The sequence below is a fragment of the Pollachius pollachius genome (assembly GCF_949987615.1).
Source record: "Pollachius pollachius genome assembly, chromosome: 4".
NCBI lineage: Eukaryota > Metazoa > Chordata > Actinopteri > Gadiformes > Gadidae > Pollachius > Pollachius pollachius.
This window is the reverse complement of record NC_136937.1, coordinates 8,129,778-8,155,928: the sequence shown is the minus strand read 5'-3', so window position 1 is coordinate 8,155,928 and position 26,151 is coordinate 8,129,778. Positions and strand designations below refer to the sequence as shown.

Sequence of the window (26,151 nt, the reverse complement as noted above, 5' to 3'; positions counted from 1 at the left end):
TAATTCATTTGGACGCTTTTCCACGACTCAACCAAGGAGCCTCGAAGGTTTTTTGGGTCGCAAGGACGACGGCCGCACTCACGAAGCGAGATGATCCACGGGTGATGGTTTTTTTGCACCAGCTGTTGCAAATATGGTAATTACCTCTCTGAGTATTCATCATGGCCAAAAGAAACGTGAATCAGCCAAGAGAGAGAGGCTTTCGCAAGGACAATTCGACAAATACCATCTGACAGTTCCATCTGAAGTGATGCCACCGCACGATAATGAGACCCGAGGAAACGAAGCGGAGGGAAAGTAAACTTTTGACGACAGGGTAAAGTAACACCGATTTTAAGTTTTGCCTCGTCCTCCATTGTCCCCCTTTTCTCCCCTCTCTGCTCGTTTGTCTAACTCAACTGTCAAACTGTGTGTGTGTGTGTGTGTGTTGTTGTGTGTGACTGAGAATGAGAGAGCGAGAGAGTGTGTGTGTATGTGTGTGAGTATTTGTATGTGTGTGTGTGTGTGTATGTGTGTTTCTGTGCCAATGTGTGTTTGTGTATGTGTGTGTATGTATGTGTGTATGTGTGTGTGTGTGTGCATGTGTGTGCGAGTGTGTGAGTGTGTTTGTGTGTGTGTCAGTGTGTGTGTGTGTGTGTGTGTATGTGTGTGTGTGTGTAAGTGTGTGTGTGTGTGTGTGCTAGTTGTGATCCTGACAAAGTAACCTGGCCTGGTGGACAAATGACCCACTTTCCAACTTTCAACTCAGTGTTTTACACTAAGGCCTCCTTAAATATGTGTTGACTTTGACTGCACGATAAATCTTCATTACACTTTTGAGCAATCCCAAAGTCATCTCCTTTACTCCAATGTGAAACATATGCATTTTTTGCATTGTTAGACTAAATGCTGCGTATTACAGTATGTGAAGTATTACAGGTACTTTATATTTAAGGACATTTATAAATTTTGTTCTCATATATGTTGTAATTATAGAGTTAAAACACCTCACTTTGCATCGTGATCTAATGATCACTTTCAAGCCTTGAACTGAAGAGAGATTCATACTGCTGACCCTAACCCTGACCCCCTGAAGAGAGATTCTATACCACTGACCCTTAACCCTAAACCCTCTATTGAGATTCTATACCACTGACCCTTAACCCTAAACCCTCTATTGAGATTCTATACCACTGACCCTTAACCCTAAACCCTCTATTGAGATTCTATACCACTGACCCTTAACCCTAAACCCTCTATTGAGATTCTATACCACTGACCCTTAACCCTAAACCCTCTATTGAGATTCTATACCACTGACCCTTAACCTTAACCCTCTATTGAGATTCTATACCACTGACCTGACCCTATAGAGATCCATACTGCGACCCTAACCCTGAGATTATAGAGAGACTCTATACCGCTAACCCTAACCCTGACCCTCTGGAGAGAGATTCATACCGCTGACCCTAACTCTCTGAAGAGAGACCACTGAAGAGAGACCGCTGACCCTAACCCTCTATAGATAGAGTGCTGAAGAGAGACCGCTTACCGTTACCCATACCCTCTATAGATAGAGTGCTGAAGAGAGACCGCTGAAGAGAGACCGCTGACCCTGACCCTCTATAGAGAAAGTGCTGAAGAGAGACCGCTGACCCTAACCCTGACCCTCTATAGAGAGATTGCTGAAGAAAGGCCGCTGAAGAGAGACCGCTGAAGAGAGACGGCTGAAGAGAGACCACTGAAGACAAGAGCGCTGGAGAGAGAGCGCCGGAGAGAGACGGCGGAAGAGAGACGGCTGAAGAGAGACCGCTAAGGAGAGACCAGTGAAGAGAGACCGCTGGAGAGAGACCGCTGAAGAGAGACCGCTGAAGAGAGACCGCTGAAGAGAGACGGCTGAAGAGAGACCACTGAAGACAAGAGCGCTGGAGAGAGAGCGCCGGAGAGAGACGGCGGAAGAGAGACGGCTGAAGAGAGACCGCTAAGGAGAGACCGCTGAAGAGAGACCGCTGGAGAGAGACCGCTGAAGAGAGACCGCTGGAGAGAGACCGCTGAAGAGAGACCGCTGGAGAGAGACCGCTGGAGAGAGACCGCTGAAGAGAGACCGCTGGAGAGAGAGCGCCGGAGAGAGACCGCTGAAGAGAGACCTCTGACCTGTCACACTGGTGGACGCAGGTCCCGTCCTGCAGCAGCCAGGTTGCCGCTGCCTGGCGAGGGGGCTGGCAGCGGAGGCAGCGCTCGGCGTCCTCACACTGCACGCAGCCGGGGGCGCACGCCTGGCACACACCCCGCGCCACGTCCTCAAAGCTGGCCGGGGGACACCGGGACACACACGTCCGCTGCTGGGTCAGGTAGCGGCCTGGTCAGGGGGGGGGGAGTTGGGGGAAGAGGAGAGAGTTGACTGGGATGGACGTCACAGTGTAAGGGTAAGGGGTTGGCACACATGCATCGTCAACACGCACACATACACACACGTACGTAAAAACATCTACACATTGGCGAGTGTCTGTGTAGATGTGACTGTGCTAATTGTTACAGTGAAAGGTTAAAGGGGGTTGGTATGCATGCATACGCTCACACACCAACTTGTCGACACATTCACACAAACGTACACAAACACATCTAGAAGTTGTCTGGGTGTGGGAGTTTGACATCAGTCTGACATTATATTACCTTCCGAGTGTGTCTGGGTATGTGAGTTTGATATCAGTCTGACTTTATGTTAGAGTTCCAGTATGTCTGGCTGTGTGAGTTTGACATCAGTCTGACTTTATGTTAGAGTTCCAGTATGTCTGGGTGTGTGAGTTTGACATCAGTTTGACTTTATATTACAGTCCCAGTGTTTCTGGGTATATGATTTTTTGGTAGACAGACCTTTGCCACATGTTTTACACTGGTTTCTCTCCTTCCCAGAACAGGACTCACAGACAGGATGGCATTCCTTACAAACTCCATCATCTGGACATAGAGGTACAGCACAACCGGCTAAGAAAGACATTGACTCTTTATTAATTAAGCTCTGCTTAAAAGTGAGTCACTGCTACTTTCAGCAACATTTCTCAAATATGCCAAAGGTACACATGGGGATTGAACCAGAACAGTCAGTTAGGGAGTCTAACTGGTTATATTATTAATATTATATAATTGTATATTATTTCTAGAGATAACAGTGTTAATGACCCTGAATGCTCGACGATACTAATTGGTGTTTTTTTTGAGTTGATTGTAGAGAGTGCTTGTCGACAAAGTGCAAAGTCAGACTTTACCAACTTTTTTTGTGCTGTGTCTTCAATCCTACGAAAGAAAAACGTAGGTTCAGACGATCTTTGGTGAGCCTGTCTCAGTTCTTCTCCCGTTATTGATACGGTGCGAATGCAGTGGCCCTTTCTCTTAATTAGCATATAATCTGTTGAGGACTCATTAATGACTCGTCTCCGCAGAGTGCACTGACCGATGGTGAAAGGTGCGGTACTTTCCCATCCAACTGAGTATAACATCTATGGAAATACCAAAATATCTCTCTATATACATATCATAACGTTTAATTATCAACTATAATTTCTATCTTAATATGATAACGTGTAAATATTGTAACTTCTCTGTATGTTATAACCTCTGTCTATCTATGTATATAATAACACCTATATTTACTTTTGCTTACTAACTCTTCTATGTTTCCAAAAAACCTGAGTAGGCGAAACGTTCGAAAATCGTTAAATGGCAACCGATCACATTGACGATCCAATATGGCCGACATGACCGTTAGTCCTGACCACCACCCCCTGAAGACTCACCGCTTTGAAAGGTCCTACCAGGACAGACCACCTGGTCGGCGGCGCACCTTCCTCCCGACAGCCGCTTCCCCGCCGCACACGAGAGGCAGTCTTCTTCCTCGGGCCCGTCGCAGGCCAGGCAGCCCGGGTGACACTCCTCACACACGTGGGTGTCGTCGTCCGCATAGGTGCCGTCCAGGCACGCCGCAAGGCACGCTCCCTCTGGGGGCGTAGAGGGCGAGGGCAGGGACGACGGTGAGTCCTTCACTCCTCACTCTGTTTGTTTCCCTAGCGCTCAGTGTGTATTTAAACTCTGTTTTTATTCATTACTACCTTTTATTTCTAGGCTTGACTGGTAAACCAATAACCAATTTAGTTTTCAGTTTGGCTTAACCTTTTTATATTTTTGGTTTCTGTTTTGATTGTACTCTACTCTGTGTAGTTTTTAATATGAACTATTCTCTTTATGGGAGAAAGCAATGCGGCGACGCACAGGATTCGCAAGTGTCTCAGGAGGTAGAAGAGGTCGACTAGCAAGCGGAAGGTTGCTATTACGATCCGAGTGGTGAGGTTTCCCTGAGCATTGTGGGCACCTCCGTTGGTGTGTGAAAATGTGTGTATGAATGGTTGAATGTCAGGCAATAATTGTAAAGCGCTCTGTGTGGCCACTGGTTAGAAAAAGCGCAGTATAAATGGAGTTGATTTAAACAGACAGAGCAGGAAGGGACCGCCGGGGCTTCTACTGATTAACAGCCGTAGAATGATGTAGATAATAAGCATGCGGAAGCGAGGTGCATCGCACACACAGCCTATCTTGAAAACCCAAACACACACATACCTACACACACACACACACATACCTACACGCACGCACGCACGCACACGCACACACAAACACACACACATACCTATACGCACGCACGCACACATGCACGCACTCACGCACGCACACGCGCACACACACACACACACACATACAGATAAACACACTCAGGAAGACAAACAGACACACATTCTCTAACACACATGTCATATGACTTCTTGCTGACTTTGTAATTTATGTGTGTGTGTTTATGTGTACGTATGTTGTTGTGTGTGTATGTGTGTGTGTGTGTGTTGGTCTGTCTGGATGAACACGTTCAGGAAGACAGACACACACTTCTTGTGTGTGTGACTCCTTGCTTGTGGTTGACGGACGTAGCAGCACCAGATAAACAGGTCCGTCTCACACCAAAGGTACAAAGGTGAAGGAACCAGCAGCATACCAGATAAGAACCTGTTTGTCTCACACCAGTACCGAGGTGGGGCCCGACCACATACCCGATAAGAACAGGTCCGTCTCACACCAGTAGCACTGGTGCGCATCGCAGCTCACACAACTTGGATCGCAGGGCACGCAGGTCATATCGGCCTCCACGCTGTACGTCTTAGCCGGGCAGTATTTGTAGCAGCCGTCCTGAAAGCTGATAACACACCACGACGACAACAACAACACAAACGGCAACACAGAGTCGGTAGGGACTTCAGCACGGCGGTATTGCCGCCGCTGCTGCCGCTGCTTCTGAAGCTAATCCCTGACAGCGGTTTGGCTATTAGTGTGTATGTATCAGAAGGGGTGGGGAGGCCAGGGCGAGAGAGCATGATCAGAGGGGAGAAGGAGAGAGCGAGGGGGTACACCAGCCTTACTTGTAGAAGCCCTGGGTGCAGGACAGACAGTGCCTGGGGTTATCTGTGGGAAACAGACAAACATACTCAGCTCTGCCTTTCAGGAGAGCTGGCTGCCAACGAGACGCCTTGTAAACATGGCCGGGGATGCACACACACACACACACACACACACACACACACACACGCACACACACACACACACACACACACGCACAGACGCGCGCACACACACGCAGATATAAATACACAAATACACACATCCCCCTATCCGTCTTTTTTTAAACGGCTCACAATGACACACAGACATACACACACACACACACACACACATACACACAAAGAGAGCCCACACACACAAGAATGTCGCTTGTAAGTGACTCCCTAGCACCGTGACAAAAGAATGATACACACACACACAAACACACACACACAAAGACAAATATACACACACACACACACACACATTTTTTGTAAAACACACACACACACACACACAAGTCTATGAAACAAATGCATTGGGCGAGAAGTCCTGTCCTAGCCAGGTCTGGTTTGGAGAAAGCATGTTTAGTGGTTTGATGATGATGATGAGTAGGAGGATGATGAGGATGATGATGATAATGAGTAGGAGGATGACGATGAGGAGGATGAAGAATACTTACACAGGACACACTTTTTACAGCCCTCCTCGCACGCCATGCAGTCATCATAATCTGGATCCTCCACTTCCCCTGAGAGAGAGGGAGAGAGAGAGAGAGAGAGAGAGAGAGAGAGAGAAAGAGAGCGAGGGTGTGAGAGTGAGAGTTAGAGTGAGAGTGAGGGAGAGGCAGAGAGAGCAAAGAGAAAGAGAGAGAGAGAGGGGGAAGGAAGAAAGTGGGACAAGTGACTTTAATGTAATACTTAAATGACTCACGATGATGATCTTAGGTGGTTTGAATTCTGTCAGCTACTCAACACACCGCTATCAAAGCCTTCTTTTTTACGATTTATTTTTGCATTGTTATCCTTTATGATGGCTTGAGATGGACAGGAGGTTATGGGAGAGAGAGGGGAGGACCTGCAGCAAAGGACCACTGGCAGGAATTGAACCCGGGTCACTGCGATCAGGACTGAGCCTTAATGGTACCTCTACCAGGTGAGCCACCGGGGCACCTCAGGTAAACGCGTCGAAACGACGGAAAGGTGAAAGGCGCGGATTTGAACAGGACCGTCCCTTTTTCTTGCTCACCTTCCCCGCACTGCTGCTTCACACACACGCCCTCCGAGAGGTAGAAGGAGGCGTTGCAGGCCAGGCAGCGGCCCGGCCCGCTGCAGAGCTGGCAGTGGGCGGGGCAGGGCTCGCAGGTCTGGTTGTGGCTGTGGTGGAAGGCCTCAGGGCAGGTCTGCACACACTGGCCCTCAAACAGGTAGCGGTCCACCCGGAACTTATCTGGGAGAACCACAGCGGTTACTGGGGTTGGTGTGGGAGAGGGTTATGGGGAAATTGACTGCATGGTTGTATACCGTTATGATTGTTGTTATGAGAGATTCTGACTCAATGATTACATGTTAGTGTTGTTATTGTTATTATGAGAGATGGTAGCGGGATTCTGACTCAATGATTACATGATATTGTTGTTATTGTTGTTATGAGACGGTAGAGGGAAACTGCTATTGCTATTGTTGTAATTGTCATTATATTATATTTTTTATATATATATTTATATATATATTTTGTAGCTCCTCCACAGACACAGAAAAACACACGCACACATGCATACTTTATCAAACTTTATATCTCTCTCTCACATGCACACACTCATCATTTCACTCTCACTCATGCATAAAAAATGTGTCTCTCAAACACAAACACACACACAATGGATCTCTCTGTCTCTCTCTCTCGCTCGCTCTCTCTCTCTCTCTCTCTCTCTCTCTCTCTCTCTCTCTCTCTCTCAGAGACACAGACACACACACAGCCCTCTCCCCCCCCCCAAAAACCGGCCCCCCACAGGGTGTGTGAGCTGTGTGTGTGCTGTTACCCATGTCACAGCTGGAGCAGCTGGCTGCCCCTGCGTCCACACAGGTGGCGCAGGTATGGTCACACAGGTGGCAGCGGCCCCCGGATCCGTACCTCCCTGGGGGGCACGCCTCCACACAGGCCCCCTCGTCTAGGAAGCTGTGGAGACACCATGAGGGGCCCGTCAGCTCTCAGCCAGGGAAGTGAACCCTCAACCCCCTTCCTGAGACTAGCACTGATATGCATTTAGGGCTGGGCGATCAATCGAATTTTGATCGCGACATCGATTTTAGCGTCAAACGATCACGCAATTAACATAATCGAGTTTTTAAAAAAAAAAGAAGACTTTTTTTTAGGTTTTATAGAAAGAGCAGAACAGCTGGATACATATCTGTTCATCATTTTAGATTGGAACATTTTCTTTTTGACCATTTTGTGTATTTTTTTAAGGCGAAATTTCAAAGTTCTGTTACAAAAAACAAAATCGGTTTTCAAACTCAACAATAATCGTTTGAATAATTGTGATTTCAACATTGACCAAAATAATCGTGATTTTGATTTTACCCATAATCAAGCAGCCCTGTATGCATTGTGAGGAAAAGTTCAGGAATAAAAATGAAAACACTTGTTTTGTTGACTCAACACTTCAAAGATGATATTTTGACCCCATTTTATGAGCCGAATACAGTCCATGCTTTCAAATCGTAGGAAACAGCTAAACATTATTAGCGATGCTGTACAGGTCGGACGGATAGTGAGAGGGGTTACGGGGTGTTCGAATCCTAGCCAGAAGGGAGGGTGTTCGAAACCCCAATGTATAACCCCTAACCCAATACCATCTAACCCCTACCTGCTCATTAATGAAATGCATCTGAATCCAGTGTCACTTTGCATAAAAGCACATGCTAAATTACTCAATAGTCAAAGTACTACTAGACATTTTAAACATTAAACACATCTATGGCAACAAAAAGTATTCAAAAAAGTTGCAATGTGACAAGGGACTGTTAAGCCAGGACTGGTCGCCGAGACTGACACAGCAGATACCATCCAGTAGGATTCATGAACCCAGAGAATGTCGCCCCCCCCCCACACACACACACACACACTTACAAACAGTAAATCATGTCCTTGTAAAACAAAACTAATTTAATATCAAAAACCACACACTGACTCGTAATGAGAACACATCACCGGCGTAGGTTTTTTTTTTACAACAAACAAGATGAAAGATATAAGCCCTCTCTCTGCCTCCCGCCCTCAAATCCCTGTGAATTATGCCCTTGACTGAGGCTGTCTGGTGAGTGTCTAGTTCCTCCTTGTTCCAAAGACAAGCCGATCTGACCGTGAAGAAGCACAGCTGATGCACTGGTGGCTCCCGGGGCCCGCGCACTTCACACAGGTCTGGTCACAGGGCTGGCAGGGCCCCTGCTCCTGCTGGTACAGGCCTGTTAGACAACAACAACAACAACAACAACAGACGCTGATGGAACCCATGATTCAATGACCCGCACATCCCCAGGTATATATATATTCACTGGTACTTTTATAGGCTTTTTCTTTTTTTTTACTATCGGGACAATGACAGGGAAAAGGGAAATGGATTAAGGCAGATTAAAGAAGAAATACATCAAACAAAACGCATTTAGAGGGGGTAGGCTGGGAGGGGAAAGCACATTGTGCGCTAACCACTTAGCCATCGGCGCCACAGGGATGGTTTGGAGCTGCGGAGCTATGCTACATGCTGTTCCCCCTCCTGCCCTCCTGTCTCTCCCCACTCTCCTCTCCAACCATAAAACCATGTTTAAGATTTGAAAATATGAACAAGGTTAGCTGAGGCATGACCGACGTTGACAACTCATCTTACCGTTATTAAGGAAGGACCACCAAACACATCGATTTCTTCCTTGTTCTTGTGGGGGAGTTCTTTTCACTTTGTCCACCCCTCAGCCGCAAACATTACAAACATTATTCACTCCGATGGCCGTGTGCTATCGATCCCTCCGCGAGGGAAACGATCAACCCCACCCCTACGGTCCCACCACCACCACCACCACCACCCCCACCCCTATCCCCACCACCACCTCTCTCCATCGAAGGCTGGGGGGAAAAGCAATTATCGAAGGCTTGGCTCCTATGAGCCTTGTAGTGGTGTTGGGGGCGACCCCGCCCAGCTACTGTGTTCAGCTTTAGATTAAAGAGGCTCACCGTCCCCACACACGGTGCTCAGCACACAGGCTCCCTGGTGAAGGCTGTGGCCCCCAGAGCAGCTGGTGCAGAGCTCTCCAACCGGCCCCGAACACGTCTCGCAGCTGGGGCCGCACCTTGGGAGGGGAGGGAGAGCTGGGGATGAATGGGAGGACTACAGAGAGTGAGAGCACGTGGTAGACCCCACAGGCACACACGAGCAAATAGCCGAGCACGGGGGTACAGATGAACACACACACATGCACAGGGAAACATACACACACGCAAACACCCACACAAAGAGGTTTAAATAAACACACACACACGGAAACAGCCACATGTGGAGGTATAGATAAACACACACACATACACAAACAGACAGAAACACACACACACACACAGAAGCATACACACACGCAAACACCCACACACGGAGGTAAAGATAAACACACACACAGAATCATACACACACGGAAACATGCACACACAGGGGTACAAATAAACACACACACACAGATTCATACAGACACGCAAACACCCACACACAGAGGTACAAATAAACACACACACTTACACACAGAAACATACACATACGCAAACACCCACACACAGAGGTAAATAAAAACAAACACACAGACAGAAACATACACACAAGCAAACACCCACACAGCGGTACAAATAAACACACAAACACAGAATCACACACACACCAACACATAAACACACACACACACACGCATACACACACACACACACACAGAAGTACACATGAACACCCACAAATGCACAGGTGAGCACCCACCCAAACACATAAACATACCCACACACACAGGCTATATAAAGCCCTGCTGCAACACAGACACACACACACACATACACATTAACATTAATTCAGAGACACACCCATATACATAGAAACCAACACTGAACACACACACGCACACACAAACACACACACACACACACACACACACACACACAGCAGTGATCTCCTCACCTCCTACACGTCCCCTGACTCGAGGCGGACTCCTCGGGCCCCCCAGACCCCACCAGGTAGAAGCTGGGGCTGCAGGACGACACACACCTCCACTCCTCCATCAGGTAGCCCGCCGCACACTGGTCACACGCCTCCACCCCCCCACCTGCACCCCGCACAACACACGGGACTCACACACTAGCCGTACAGGGGGGGGGGGGGGGAATTCCCCCCTACACACACACACACACACGGATGGCAACGTGCATGCCTTTTTCGAGCAAGCTACACAAAGTATGTTGTGTGTCTCTGGAGCCGTGAGGGGACCACAGCTTCAACCGCGGCGCGGCAAAGGTTTCACATCGACACCTGGTGACCCTGTGACCTTTGATCTTCCCGCCGAGGTCTCTCCTACCTGCACAGGTGGCGCAGGCCCGGTGGCAGGGCTCGCAGGTGTTGTCCTTGCTGTCCAGGTAGAAGCCCAGCCCGCAGCTCGTCTGGCACCGGTTTCCCTGCAGACTGGAGCGCAGGGAGAGAGAGAGACGGTGACACACCACGGGCCAATCACGGGACACCCCGAGGATGACTCATCGCCATTAAGCCGCAGGCCCCACAGCGCAGAACCGCGGGCACAGCACTGACTCAGAGGAAATCCTGGTCAACACGCAGGGCTACATGGTGGGGTCATATGTTCCGAGAATATTATAAGATGTCTCGTGTTATTTATATTATTTCTTGCTTTGAAACAGACACCGGATGGTGTAGTTAGTGGGGTATTTTATTTCCAAGCTGAAAGGTAATGGGTTCCATCCCTTATGCCCACGGCCTACTCACAGGTATCCTTGAGAAAGATGCCCGGCAATCAATACCTCCGCCTTAATGACACATTAAAGCATTTATTAAAAAAATGATCGCATAAAAGTGCCTGCTAAACAGTAAATATAACCTTCTTATTACTTTGATAAGGAGGCAGGCAGAAAATGCTGCAATTTATTCTAAAGACTGCCGTGAAGAGAGATGATGATTATAAAAAGCAGCGAGAGAGGGAATCAGTATTCTGTGTCTGAAGGTAGGGGGGCTGGGTGGGGGGGGGGAAGGCGGTGTTTACCGAGCAGTTAATTCAACCATCATGAGAGAATTTGGTTCACCTTGTGCCTGGTTTGCATTCTGTGCAGATGCTGGAAGAGGTGCACTTCAAGCAGTTTTCGCTGCACTTCTTGCACGTATTTGCATCTTTGGGGAAATCAGACAATACACAAGGCATACACATCAGAATGATTAATCGCTCGCACTCAAAAACAGACTCAACCGCAGTTACACAAACAAGACTTTTCATTTTCAGGCCCCTATCCGCCGCTGCTTTCGCAATTGCTAGAGACACTTATCTTGATTTAAACGCTTTTTTTCTCTCGACAAGAACAGAGCATTACGCTCGAGAAAAAACATATATATATATATGCGGCTTTCAGGGAAAGCCGGCGTGAAGAATTGCTTCTGTGGTTTAATAGTACCGTAAAGTTTTTCAAAGTGAAAGTTTTTTAATGTGGTACTCTAGGAGGTGCGAGAGAGCCCTCCTCTACCGTGATCCAGGTAACCGCCCGCCTCACAGCTGGTGACGCACAGACCGGGGGTCTCATGGCTGAGGTGGTGGCCCGGCTGACACGTGACACACTGGTCGCTGCGGCTGCCGCTGCAAGTCCCGCAGGTCGGGAAGCAGCGCTTGCAGCGCCGCCGGTCGCCCCAAGAGCCAGCCGGACACGCCGAGACGCAAGACCTGTGGGTGGGGTCAGCGGTGGGGTGGGGTGGGCGGTGGGTTGGTGGGTTCGTGGGTAGGGGGGTGACAATGAAGAAATCCCAGGAAGGAGAGGAGGAGAGTCACGGTCGGGGTCAATAGTGTGTGGTCAATGATCAGTGATCAATTACAAGCTCTAGCTATAAGCCAGGATTAGTGAGTGGGTGGGTGATGGCGTCTGTCTGATGGTGTGTGTGTGTTTGTATATTTGTGTGTGTGTGTGTGTGTGTGTGTGTGTGTGTGTGAGGGGAGGCTGGTTCATAAGAGGACGCACACACTCATGGCGGTGCACACATTGGTTTGATTTCCTCGTCGCTAACCTTGTGTTGTTCTTGAACTTGAGGAAAAAGTGCAAACACGTGACGCACTGCTGGGGGCCCGGACCCTCACAGCCGTCGTCGCTGCATTCGGGGTCACACGGCCCTGGAAGGGGGGCGAGGGGGGGGGGGTCGGGATGAAAAAGAAATAAAAATACGAAAATTGAAAAGTGCCAAAAATAGTAAAATAAATAAATAACGAAACCTCCAAAACCAACGCGTTGCCACGGCAACCTTTTGGCGAGGAAAAAAAGAGGAGAACTTTCAGAGGGACTGGGCGGGCGGGAGGGGAAGGGGAGCACAGCGGGGAGCCCCTCCTTTGGAGACGGAAACAAAAGCCGCTAGAGGGGCAAAAGCTCCTACAAAGGGTGGCAATTAGGGGGGCCGCCGCCGCCGAGCACGTGTGGTCCCCGGGCCTCCGGGATGTGCTCTTCGCCAAGGAGATGACTCACCGCTGTATTCATCGGTGAGGTCATCATCACCGCCGCCGCCACCCATCGCCATGTCAGCTGACCGCGCCTTCTCCCGCCGGGTGGGGTACGGAGGCTCCGAGGTGCCATGAAGTACCAGGGACCACTCTCTCACCGTCCCGGCTGTGACGCCACACAGAGGGCGGGGAAGAGGAGGGGGAGGGGGGAAGAGGGGGTGGGGGAGGTGGAGAGAGAGAGATAGAGAGAGAGAGAGAGAGAGAGAGAGAGAGAGAGAGAGGCAGAGTGAAGGTTTGTGTGAGAAAGATAGTGTTAGAGAGAGACACAGAGGGAGAAGGATGGAGCGATGAGAGAGAGAGAGAGAGAGAGAGAAAGAGAGAGAGAAAGAGAGAGAGAGAGAGAGAAAGAGAGAGAGAAAGAGAGAGAAAGAGAGAGAGAGAGAGAGACAGCGAGTGCAGGAATGTGTGAGAGATGGCAATAAGGAGCGAAGAGAGTCACAGAGTGGGAGATCGAGAGAGAGAGAAAGCGAGAGAAAATGGGGGTTATAGAAAAAGATAGGAGGGACGGAGAGAGGGAGACACGTTGAACAGAGAAGGGAAGATATGGAGAGAGAGGAGAGATAAGTGAAAGTGAGATGGAGAGAGCAAGGAAAGGAGAAAGAGAAAGAAATAAAGAGAGAGAGCGAGAGAGAAAGAGTTAGAAAGAGAAAGGGCGAAAGAGAGTGATAGAAAGAGAGTGAGAGAGAGAGAGCATGAGTGTGAGAGTGAGAGAGAGAGAGAAAGAGAGCGATAGACAGACAGAGAGAGAGTGAGAAATTTAGCAAGAGTGAGAGTGAGAAAGAGAGAAACAGGGAGAGTGATAGAGAAAGCGAGACAGAGAGAAAGAGAGCGAGAGAAAGTGAGAGAGAGAGAGAGAGAGAGTTAGAGAGAGAGAGTGAGAGAGAGATAGAGAGAGAGAGAGAGAGAGAGTGAGAGAGAGAGCAAGAGAGAGAGAGAGAGTTAGAGAGAGAGAGAGTGTGAGAGAGAGAGAGAGAGAGGGAGAGAGAGAGGGGGAGAGAGAGAGAGTTAGAGAGAGAGAGAGTTAGAGAGAGAGAGAGAGAGAGTGAGAAAGCGAGAGAGAGAGAGTTAGAGAGTGTGAGAGAGAGAGAGTTAGAGAGAGAGAGAGTGTGAGAGAGAGAGAGTTAGAGAGAGAGAGAGGGAGAGAGTTAGAGAGAGAGAGAGAGAGAGAGAGAGAGAGAGAGAGAAAGCGAGAGAGAGAGAGCGAGAGAGAGAGAGAGAGTTAGAGAGTGTGAGAGAGTTAGAGAGAGAGAGAGAGAGAGAGAGAGAGAGAGAGAGAGAGAGTTAGAGAGAGAGAGAGTGTGAGAACAAGCGGCCTCAGCGTGTGGGATGTTGTGCTACTTGTGGTCTGATGTATGTTTGATGACAAGGGAGCGCGAGCCAGAGCAGAGACCTAGTTTCCCCGCGTCGGCTCTCTGGGCAGCGGGCGCGTCGTGGAGCTCCAGCAGCCACTCCCCGGCCGACTCCTCCCCCCAGCAGTGGGTCGTCATGAACTCCCAGCGCGAGAAGCCCTCCATGGAGCCGTCCAGAGGCCTGCAACGAGGACACACACACACACACACACACGCAGGAGCAAGCACACACACACACACACACGCACGCACGCAGGAGCAAGCACACACAAACACATGCACACACACACACACACACACACACACTTGAGCAAGCACACACAAACACACACACACACACACACACGCAGGAGCAAGCACACACAAACACATGCACACACACACACGCAGGAGCAAGCACACACAAACACATACACACACACACACACACACACGCAGGAGCAAGCACACACAAACACACACACACACACAGGAGCAAGCACACACACACACACACACACACACACACACGCAGGAGCAAGCACACACAAACACATACACACACACACACACACACGCAGGCATAAACATGCACACACACACAGACAGACATTTATACATGCACACACATACATATACAGACACACACAAACAAACACACACACACACACACAGACACACATATGCTCACACACACATACACACACACACATAGTCACACACACACACTCACACACACACACACACGCACGCACACACGCAGGCACATGCGCACATTCATACACATGCACACACACACATACAGACACACATATACTCACACACACATGCATACATACATACACACATATATACTCATAAACACATATACACGCGCACACACATATACGCACACACTCTCACATTACCACAGGGAATTATTCATTCATTCCTTTGTGCTCTACGCGTTACATAATGGATATTTCATATTAAAAGTGAAAAAAAATGCAGGCTCATTAACTTGCTGCATATCACAGCCCTTATGAATGAGAGCACATTTTGCTAACATATGGCCTAATCGTCGAGAGATATTTTTCCTCTTTTTCGTAGGAATGGAGGTACAGCTTGCCAGCACAGGCAGTAGACAGTAGTGAAAAAATGGCCAGGAGGAGGGCCAGAAACTATTTTAGTATAAATTACCATATGATCAATTGTTGTTGTTTTTGTGAAGGTTAAACATGGCTGCTGCCAAACAGTATAACTAGACACACTGGTGCAACTTCAATAATGAGAAGAATCGAAAAAGTGGGTTTCCTTGATGAACTGAAGGAAACATGTGTGATATTCTTAATCTATTTAGTTACACAGCTTGCATATAAATTGTTTTAGCCTCTCTCTTATAATTTATGTGCGTATGAATCAAACGACTCTAAGTGAAATGTATTCCAGCAGAGCAGTCTACTGTTATATCATCAGAGGCAAACTAACTTTGACATTCGGTGTTCATTATATAAACAGCAAGAACTCCCCCATGAAGGTAAAAAGAAAACAGATAAATAGACCTGCCATAGATGAGCGTCAAAGTAATGAAATAAATGTCATCATGAAAACATTAAAAAATAGAAATATATAAAAGTTACATCACAACCTTGAAAAAACTGAAAAACAGCGGGGGAGGATTTAATATTAAAAAAGCAATTTAAAAAAGAGCTTCATCCACTCTGACCAGGCCGTTTCTACTGTATCACCTGTAGGACAGCAACCGGGACACCGTGCCCAAGGGTGATGTCAGCGAAATGGAGAGGTCGCCGCGGCGACCGCCGGTGACGGTGACGCGGACCACCACGTGTTCCACGTAGGCCACGTGCGTCAGGGGGCTGGCGGCGCAGCCCAGAGTGCTTACCACAGACCTCAGTACAGAGCCAGGGCCCATCGGCCTGCCGGTGGGACGAGAGACACGTGGAGAAAGAGAGGGAGAGAGGGGAGGGGGGAGAGGGAGAGAGAGAGGGGGGGGGGAGAGAGGGGGGGAGGGGAGAGAGAGGGAGAGGGGGGGAGAGAGAGGGAGAGAGGGGGGGAGAGAGGGGGGGAAAGGGGGGGAGAGAGAGGGAGAGAGTGGAGAGGGGGGGAGAGAGAGGGAGGGGAGAGAGAGAGGGAGGGGGGAGAGAGAGGGAGGGGGAGAGAGAGAGAGAGAGGGGGGGAGAGGGAGAGAGAGAGGGAGAGAGGGGGGGAGAGAGAGGAGGGGGGAGAGGGAGAGAGAAAGGGGGGGAGAGGGAGAGAGAGAGGGGGGAGGGAGAGAGGGGGGAGAGGGAGAGAGAGAGGGGGGCGAGAGAGTAGGGAGAGAGAGGGAGGGCAGGGAGAGAGATAGAGAAAAAGAGAGAGATAGAGGGTAGTGAGAGAAAGAGAGAGAGAGAGAGAGAGAGAGAGAGGGGAGAGGGGCCAGGGAGAGAGTGTGAGAAGAAAGAGAGATAGAGGGTAGAGAGGGAGAGGGGGAGAGAGACAATCAGAAAAAGAAAGAGAGGGTAGGGGAGAGAGAGTGAGAGGAGCAGGAGAGAGAGGGGAGAAAGAGAGAGAGAGAGAGAGAGAGAGAGTAGACAGACAGAGATAGAAATGTAGAGCGTGAGAGATCGAGAGAGAGACTCATGTGACTCTCCCAGGTGTAAATAAAATAGCTTTTAGGTCACATGTTCCTGTCATCTTTTGTTGTGCTTTCTGAAATGATGGCGTAAAATAATTATGGCATGAAATAATGACAACTGCATTGTGACACAGCAGAAACACGAAATTGTCATCATGTATTATGATGACCATAATCGTCGTAACATGTATCGGAATAACTTTATTGTATTGCATTTGGTGTAATTTGTGAACTAGGAACAATCAAACTGGAATAGGTGTATAGATTTCATTTATGCAATGAATAAATCATAGCCTTAATGCTAGTTGAATCTGCCTAATCTACTTTAATCTTCAATTGAAAACTACGTGAAGCACTATTTCACGTAAGACTCATCTTCTAAGCCTCTTCTACCCTGCGCCACATTCATTGTGATTCTCAGACCACAAACAGCCATTGGACCCACGAGGGTTGGTCATCATCGCCATGCCGACCCACCTGTTCAGTTGCACGGGGGCCTCCTCCTCACACACGTGGTGTTGGGGGGCCACCCTCCAGCCCCCCGCCTCCTTCACCATGCTCTCCGCATCCAACAGACCAAAGCCGTACAGATGGCTCACTGGGGAACGGGACGACATCAACGACACAATCCATCACAGTTCAACGCGGTGCAGAGGCGAGATGGACAAAAAAAAAACACACCGACAAAACACACATTTGGGGGTACACACGAAACGAAAACGCAGACCCACACGCACGCACATGCAGACACACACAGGGGAGACACACGAGACATGCAGACCTACACGCACGCACATTCAGACACACACAGGAGAGGCACACGCAACGTGCAGACCTACACGCAAGCACACACACACACATGAAAGACAATCATCACAAGGAAAGGGACCAGCACGCATCAACAATCACGCGCACACGCACACACAGACGTTAACGCATGCACGCATTGATACCCTCACAAACACACACAAACACACACACACACACACACACACACACACACACACACACACGCACACACATCCCCCGATTGCCTGTAATATTTATTAAGATATCCTCACTTCAAATCCTTTTTTTTAATTGAATTTCAACACGGCCCCGCGGGCGAGAGACTGGTGGAATGAAGGCCGTCCACTTTAACAATGTGTGTGTGTGTGTGGTGCGTGTGTGTGTGTGTGTGTGTGTGTGTGGGGAGAGAAACAGGACGAGAGCAAGGAGCTACCTACCCTTGTATCCGGCCCCGTTGACGTGCCAGTCGGGCGCGCGGAGATGCGCCGACTGGGCCGTCCTGACGATAATGTGCTGCACGTCCCTCCACGTTAGCATGGGGCTGTGTGGAATGAGGTCAAAGGTCAGGGCAGAGACACAGGCGAACTGCCCAATCGCATCTTATCGACCGCTAATCTGGCTATGCATTGATTTTCTCCTCGTCTTTTTTGTACTTGGCTTCCAGCGCGAGAGCGATGACTCCCGCGGCCATAGAGGAAGAGGCCGACGTTCCGGAATGATCCTTGATACAGCCGTGGCTTCCCGCTAGCGTGATCTGTGGATGTGTAGGAAGCAGGAGATGTTATCTGTATGTATATGTATTTAGAATACATATATGGGGGTAGGATTGAATAAGTGCTATACTTCTTCCTACTCTTTTTCAGGCATATCAATTGAATGTATGTAATATGCTTTTTTAATTTAATTTAATTTGAACGTCGTTCTTGTTTATACATTTTTCGTGCTTTCATTTTGTTTAGTATTTTTGATATGTTAGATTTTTAATTGATATGTCTGAAATAAATGTAATCAATCAAATTCAATATAAATATATACTACTCATATATATATATATTTAGGATGTATAGGTGTTCTTTGCGTCTTTGTTTTTAGACGACAGATATTCGAATCATACTTGTTTTAGTTTTTTTGTACTAATCTACTTTGGGATACTGCAGTCAGCGCTTTAAGTCTTTGTTTTATGGCTGCGAATTGCTTTATATTGGTGTTGATATGTAAATTGATTTTTTTGGCAGTTTATTTCAGACGTCGGGTGGATGGATCTACTGGAAAAGGCAATCTTTTGTAGCTTTTTTATTATATATCAAAGTAAATGATGTAAAACAGATTAACTGCTTTTTTTTATGCGCCGAGGAACGCGTCTTTCATTGTGCTGTAAAATACAATTTACCTGATACCATAAGGCATTCCTGATAACCTAAGCATTACACATTTGATCCCTATACAATTACTCAACTGAATTCAATGCTATGGTTATTAATTTCTTTCAATGGGCAAACATGTATCCACGGACTGTAAAATGGAGAAATGTCACTTGTATTTATTAAGTATTTTCTGTAACCTTCAATTTAGAATCCTTTGGGTCAGGCAATTCAACAAATACCTGTACATAATTGGGACGATTTTCAAACATGCAAAAACAAACGCAATTCCCAGTTGCAAATAGTTAATTTCCGTTATTCCATTCAGCAAATATTATTCTGTTTTGATTCTAAAGTATTTTGTAATTCCACGTTGGCTGACTGCCTCTTCAATTCCAGTATCTTCATTGCCTGAAGGCCCGGGGTCTCTCCCTAGGTTATTTTGTATTCCTCCATTGTTTTATATTAAAACAGCCAAAAATAATCCAGACAAAGACACACTTGCAATTTGCTGCTAAATCCCAATCCTTTAACTCAGCCAATATTTGGAGCAAATTGCACCGTTGTCAGATGTGTGATGGACAGATGGATGGATAGACAGGCAGATATAGAAAGACGATCGATAGATATAGACAGGCAGTCGGACAGCAATCGTATTCAAGCACGTGTACAGATCTAATTGATATCTCTTCCCATCATTATAATGCTGTTACCGTTACTTCCAAAATATTTGCCCTGTTAGCATAATTTAAGCTGTTTTCTCATCAGTCCAACTAGATCTCTCTCTCTCTCTTTACTGTTCTTCCTTGGTTAGTAAGCACGAGACACTGGCATAAATGATGACGATTGGCTAAATAAAACTAATTTAGTTACTTTTTAGGAGAAGTAACTAGTAACTGACCTAATTACTTTTTAAAGTAACTTGCCCAACACTGCTCCTCACCATGCTTCCGTCTCCGTCCCCTCCGCCGTAGGCCGTGGCCAGGGTGGAGGAGCACTCCTCCAGGTAGTCCGGCCTCCCTCCACCCTGACCGACACTGCTGATGGAGATGGTGTAGATGCTGTTGGCGTAGCCGTCGCAAGAGCAATGGTCGCCCCTTCTGCCCCCGTTCCCCGACGCCCAAACAAAGACGGATCCCTTTCCCTGTCTGCCCTGAATTGGTATTGGCGAAGGCAGGAGACACAGGGGAGGGAATTAGTATGCTAATGTTATTTACACATTGATACGTGGATCAAGAAGCCTGTTACAGTAAACACACAGCCGCAGGGGTGAGCCGGAGTGTGGAGAGGCAAACATCCAAAGTGTTCCTGCAGACTCGCACAAATCTATCTCATAGGGATAAATCTGATCTCCTGCACACACACACACACACACACACACACACGCACACACACACAAACACACACACACACACACACACACACACACACAAACAAACACTCAAACAATATACACATGCAGGCTCTCTCGCACGTTCATCATGCGTTAGGATAGTCCTGTGATTAGGGTGATTCCCAGCTGAAAGGTTCTGTGCTCGAACCCCAATATCCAGAGTCTACCTGCAGGCATCTATGAGGCAAGAAGCTCCTTCAAGACACGCATCTCAAAAATAAAGTCCACCACACGTCGTGTTGGATAACAGCATCTGCTTCAAACAGCTACAGCACATCTATTTCCATCCGCACTCCCCTCTCTCCACCCTGGCCTCTTACTGTCAGAGCTCCACTCTTTAGGGCGAGGCTAGCCAGTGGTCCGGGCCCCTCCAGTGTGGCCCCGTCGTCCTCCGGTCCCCAGACAGCCAGGTAGATATCCACATGCTCCGGCCTTAGGCCCAGGGACTGGGCCTCCACTATGTCCGTCACGTCTCCGTCCAGCATTCGCACGCCTGCGGGAGTCAGCGGCACAGCTTGAGTTACCGAATGGATCAGAAGCACAGTTAAACTCTAGGCTAGTTCTGGGCAGTGAACTTCTTAGGGCGAGGCGCGTGTCTTCAACATAAGCGGTCCCCCGCAGGGTGGTATGGCTACAGGGAAATGGATCTCACCGCCTATCGAGGCCTGGAAGGAGACTCCCACGGTGCACTGTGAGTTGTTGGCTGCCGCGGCAACGATCCCTGCACATTTAGTCCCGTGGCTGTCAGGATGATCAGGGTAGAGACGGGCAGAGGGTTGGATCAGATATTCTCAACAGATGGCTAACTATGACTATTGTCTAGTTAGTATCAACGCTTAAATTAAATATTGAAGTCTTCGTTTAGTTGGTCAGGAACGAGACCTGCGGAGGGTTGGATGAGATATTATAAACAGATCTGCTAACTATGTCTATTTGTGACTAACGCTATAACTAGAGATCTAGTTATATCCAGTTTTTGTATTTAGTTATAAGGAAAGTTAAGAAGTTCAGGAAAGAGACGTAAAGTTAGTTAAGCAAACACTAACCCCTACTCGTGCATTAATGCAAGAATCTATAAAGTAATTTACAGTAAAACTCTTTGGGCAACAGCCAGTCTAAAAGAGTGTCTAAAGAGAAAGTCGATAAATGAGATTCAAAAAAGATTAACTAATTTTGCCCCAGACAATGGAAAAAGTGTATTAATTAATGCTTGTTCATAATGGCACAGGATGATGTGCGATGAACGATGAACAACTGGCTCCCGAAGAACAGTAACTTACTTGTCAGCATTGGCAACTTCCTTCAGGGAGGGGTCTCTGTATTTTCCATTCACATCCTCGCTGGCCAGTGGGTCCTAGCAGAAAGGTGGTTAGTATGCCGACATGAAGGGAAAAAAAAAACATCTGTTGAGAAAACGGCCATCCGTTTTATCAAGCAAATTTAATTGAGCGTTGTTCGCTAATCAATTGGACAGTAAAGTGCATCGTACGTCGAATGCCAGTTCCAATACTCTTTCACATTGACCTTTTAAAGCCCCTGGCCCTAAAACCTCGGCATGTAATATCCGTCTTGGCTACGCAGTCCAGCACAGGTCAGGGAGGGGCCACTAGGGATGTGGGGGGGGGGGGGTTTGCCAAATACCGTTAATATCCTCTTCCTGATGAGAGCCAGTATGTGGGGGGGTCTTCTGTGCACTTACATAATTTGACTTGAGGTCTGGATGTTCCCTGTCCACGCCGTCGTCCAGGACAGACACCACCACGCCCTTCCCCGTGTAGCCCCGGCTCCAGGCCTCCTCGATCCGCATGTCGCAGGGGCAGCTCCCGGAGTCCCCGCTGCAATGCTGTGGTGGGAGACAGCGGAACAAGGTCCAGTCGGTCCCGGGCCCAAGGGTTCTGGGCATACCTGAACAGGATTCCTCACCACCTCGCTACTCTAGAACGTCTGTCTAACGATGCCTAACCCCTCCCTGTTCTAGAATGTCTGTCTAACGATGCCTAACACCTCCCTGTTCTAGAACGTCTGTCTAACGATTCCTAACACCTCCCTGTTCTAGAACGTCTGTCTAACGATGCCTAACACCTTCCTGTTCTAGAACGTCTGTCTAACGATGCCTAACACCTCCCTGTTCTAGAACGTCTGTCTAACGATGCCTAACACCTCCCTGTTCTAGAACGTCTGTCTAACGATGCCTAACACCTCCCTGTTCTAGAACGTCTGTCTAACGATGCCTAACACCTCCCTGTTCTAGAACGTCTGTCTAACGATGCCTAACACCTCCCTGTTCTAGAACGTCTGTCTAACGATGCCTAACACCTCCCTGTTCTAGAACGTCTGTCTAACGATGACTAATGCCTTCCTGCTCTAGAACGTGGGTCTAACGATGCCTAACACATCCCTTCTCTAGAACTTCTATCAGGAGAAGATCACTGCAATACATAAAAGAATACACCGAAAAGATTTGTCATATAAGAAGGTTATTTTAAATTGATGCTACGGTGACTCCATGGTAACGGAGCGTCCACATTGCTCATGGAGCCAGGCTCAGACTCCACTGCGCTCCTAGTGTGTGTCACAGAGTGTTTAGTGGACCCAAACGCGTGCGACTCACGATGTACCACAGGTTGTTCCACTGGGGGTCGTTGAAGTAGAGCGCCGGAGGGCGGCTGGTGTGCTGTCCCGTGGCGGGGGTGTGTTTGGTTTTCACGTCTATGGAGTAGATGTGACTCGCCCTGGAGTTTCTCTTGGCTCTGTTGAGGACCACCTGCTGTTGAAGCCACCGCACCTGGGGAGAGACGCCGGGGATGTGTTTGATTACATGTGCAGGGACACTGACTTTAAGCTGAGAATATGTGAGACGTTTACCGATCACTACTTTGGTCAGGTGTGTGCTTTTGATGTTAGGGCATGGAAACCAGGTGTGTGTATATCTGCATGAGTGTGTGTGTGTGTGTGTGTGTGTGTGTGTGTGTGTTGAGTGCATGTGTCTGTGTGTGTGTGTCTGTGTATTTTTGTGTGTGTGTGCGCATGTGTGTGTGTGTGGGGGGGGTGCGCATGTGTGAGTGTGTGTGTTGAGTGCATGTCTGTGTGAGTGTGTGTAAGTGTATTTTGGTGTGTGTATGCATGAGCCTCTGTGTGCGTTGAGTGCATGTGTGTGTGTGTGCATGTGCAAGGAAAAGCCAAGTGTCTTGTGACTGTGTAGCAGAAGCCACTACTATTACTATACTCATACACATATAGTAGTGGGTTTGTAATGGAAGCCACTACTTCTATGATTACACAAGTAGTGGCTATATGATTACACATATTTGCAGGTATTAATCCTTATGGGGAGAAGAGGGAGTGGTCATAACCCGTCATGCTGTGAATGAATTATGCAGGAATGGATATCGAGTGCACCTCAAGACATGTCCCATTACATAGGCCTACCTGGGGCTCCTTGGCGATGCGCTCTGACAGAATCCGGTTGGCCACCGTGGATCGGCACGCCGTGTCGTTGTGGCGGAAACTGAAATAGTTTTCCAGACGTCCAATCTGACCGAACAAACACAAATAGGAAGACAATCTCTTTTAGAAAGGAAAAAAAATGTTATTTGTTACACCGCCGCCATGCTGTCATCCCCCGAATGAGTCAGCAGCCAAATGTTAAATAATGGAAAAACACCAGTTGTATTATTTATTAAAGGGGCTACCTTACACCCTGCTTGTTTTTCAGTCTGAAGCAACATGAGCCAAGAGGGCGTGATGGGCTGTTGTAGCGTGTGTGTGCGCGCGCGTATAGACACTCGTAGCATGTGGGTGCGTGTGCGCACCCGCACACGCACCATCAATTGTAATGCAATGAATGCAGTCCTTAATCCAACGAATAATTATCAATGTTCTAAAATGTATATTGGAAAGCAAGCCCTGCACAAATAATGAAAAAAGCGACTGTCTAGCCTGCTTCACTATTTAACAAAGTAATGTCTATCAGATGAACATAGAAACTTGTTAATAAAAACTAAAAACTGATAATTAGTGCTTATATAAGATATAGACAACATATATTGCCCATTATCATCAACTACTCTGCCAGGCATTTTATAGTGAACATTTATCAAAAAGTCCAAAAATGGAAGGATACTACAGCATATAGGCCTACTCAACGTGTGCTTGGTCGACGTTGCAATATTGTCGATTTATTCAAACATGGTGGATATATTTGGAAACTCTCTTAAGTGGAGATGTTTCACCTACCTGACCCATATTCGTGAGGCCGTGCTTCTCTGCTATCCTGTCTGCGGCGTCCCGGTGGGCCACCTTTATGGCCCAGTCATTAGTGAAGATCTTCCCGTGGCACAAGGTGAATAAAGCGGCCACCCACGCTGCATACAACCCCGCCATTGCTGCCGAGTCGAGAAGTTGTCTGTTTCGTGGAATGTGGTCATTTGCGTTGTTTTTTTATTAGGTTTTTTTCCTCATCGTTTTCCCCCCGTAGATTAGTTGGCGCAGCGGCGAGCAGGCGTGCACCGAACACTTTGCAAAGACGCACCTTCATTAAGAACAAACCCGAGAGGCTCATATTTCTACTTAAATATGAGAGCGCCGGCCCGGCCACCGTGACATCCTCGTGTCATCCCTTCCCGGGGCAGCCGGTTCACTCCGTCTGGGATTGCTGGCGTGATACCAGATGGTAAAAAAAAGGGAAGATTTTATGTTTTTATTTTTATTTTTTATTATTATTTGTCGTACATATTAAAAGACTCGTCCGTTTCCTTATCTGGTGAATATTCACGGCTCTTCTAAGGTACGGGAGGTCAGAGGGGAGGCTGATTATGGCGCGCTAACAACTGTTCCCATGAAGGCCACTGAAAACACTCCTTATGACCAAATGTTAAAAAATTGAGATATGAATTAAAGCTATAACTTCGTACAAAACGTATTCAGTCTTAAATAGTATTATTTCAAATTAACAGGTAAAATATGGAGATCATTATTTTTTAACAATTCGACATGGACGAAAGGTTTTAAAGACCGTGGTGCTCAACATTATGCTAGGTTAAGTTCCAATTGACCTTTATCACGACACAATGTCTTCACTCCTGTTTTATTAGAGGTGGGAAATATAAAGAAAAAGATTAAATGCTGTTTTCAATCAAAGTGACCGAAAATAGTCCTATATTAGATGTAGGTCTCTATAACGGGGAAATTCTAGGTGTCACAAAGACAAGGAATTATCAGGGATATTAGATTCTGACAATTTTGCGTAAACATGCCAACCTGATTTGTACGGTAAGGATTTTGATAGATTCAACATGAAACTGTATGGACATCTGCCACTTCACTTCTTTTCTTTTTTTAAAGTCGTAGCGCTTCCTCTGTGCAAATTGCAGTGTAGCTAATTTAATCACCATGGTTCACCCTTCCATGTTTATTTTTGCTCCATTTGGATCCACCGTGCTGGAGCTACTTATGGAAAACATCCCCAGGCCGTTCTTGATTTTGATGCACA

General features: G+C 47.7%; 1 protein-coding gene across 1 annotated transcript in view; it reads right to left on the bottom strand.

The window, feature by feature from the left end:
* LOC307075149 (proprotein convertase subtilisin/kexin type 5-like) overlaps positions 1–25,043 on the bottom strand; it is a gene marked incomplete at its 5' end in the record, with an annotated part of 35,431 nt that extends 10,388 nt beyond the window's left edge. The window contains 29 exons of the mRNA XM_079735653.1: positions 2,134–2,338; positions 2,854–2,937; positions 3,774–3,974; positions 5,073–5,215; positions 5,439–5,481; positions 6,080–6,148; positions 6,646–6,846; positions 7,439–7,575; positions 8,762–8,864; positions 9,625–9,740; positions 10,601–10,745; positions 10,995–11,098; positions 11,728–11,812; positions 12,160–12,353; positions 12,692–12,794; positions 13,141–13,281; positions 14,566–14,705; positions 16,231–16,419; positions 17,595–17,715; positions 18,344–18,447; positions 18,560–18,660; positions 20,211–20,420; positions 20,981–21,153; positions 21,313–21,401; positions 21,941–22,014; positions 22,360–22,503; positions 23,272–23,445; positions 24,090–24,194; positions 24,897–25,043. Coding sequence (XP_079591779.1) covers positions 2,134–2,338; positions 2,854–2,937; positions 3,774–3,974; positions 5,073–5,215; positions 5,439–5,481; positions 6,080–6,148; positions 6,646–6,846; positions 7,439–7,575; positions 8,762–8,864; positions 9,625–9,740; positions 10,601–10,745; positions 10,995–11,098; positions 11,728–11,812; positions 12,160–12,353; positions 12,692–12,794; positions 13,141–13,281; positions 14,566–14,705; positions 16,231–16,419; positions 17,595–17,715; positions 18,344–18,447; positions 18,560–18,660; positions 20,211–20,420; positions 20,981–21,153; positions 21,313–21,401; positions 21,941–22,014; positions 22,360–22,503; positions 23,272–23,445; positions 24,090–24,194; positions 24,897–25,043 — 3,845 coding nt within the window. The remainder of the gene's footprint in view (positions 1–2,133; positions 2,339–2,853; positions 2,938–3,773; positions 3,975–5,072; positions 5,216–5,438; positions 5,482–6,079; positions 6,149–6,645; positions 6,847–7,438; positions 7,576–8,761; positions 8,865–9,624; positions 9,741–10,600; positions 10,746–10,994; positions 11,099–11,727; positions 11,813–12,159; positions 12,354–12,691; positions 12,795–13,140; positions 13,282–14,565; positions 14,706–16,230; positions 16,420–17,594; positions 17,716–18,343; positions 18,448–18,559; positions 18,661–20,210; positions 20,421–20,980; positions 21,154–21,312; positions 21,402–21,940; positions 22,015–22,359; positions 22,504–23,271; positions 23,446–24,089; positions 24,195–24,896) is intronic.
* Between the last annotated feature and the right edge of the window lie 1,108 nt (positions 25,044–26,151).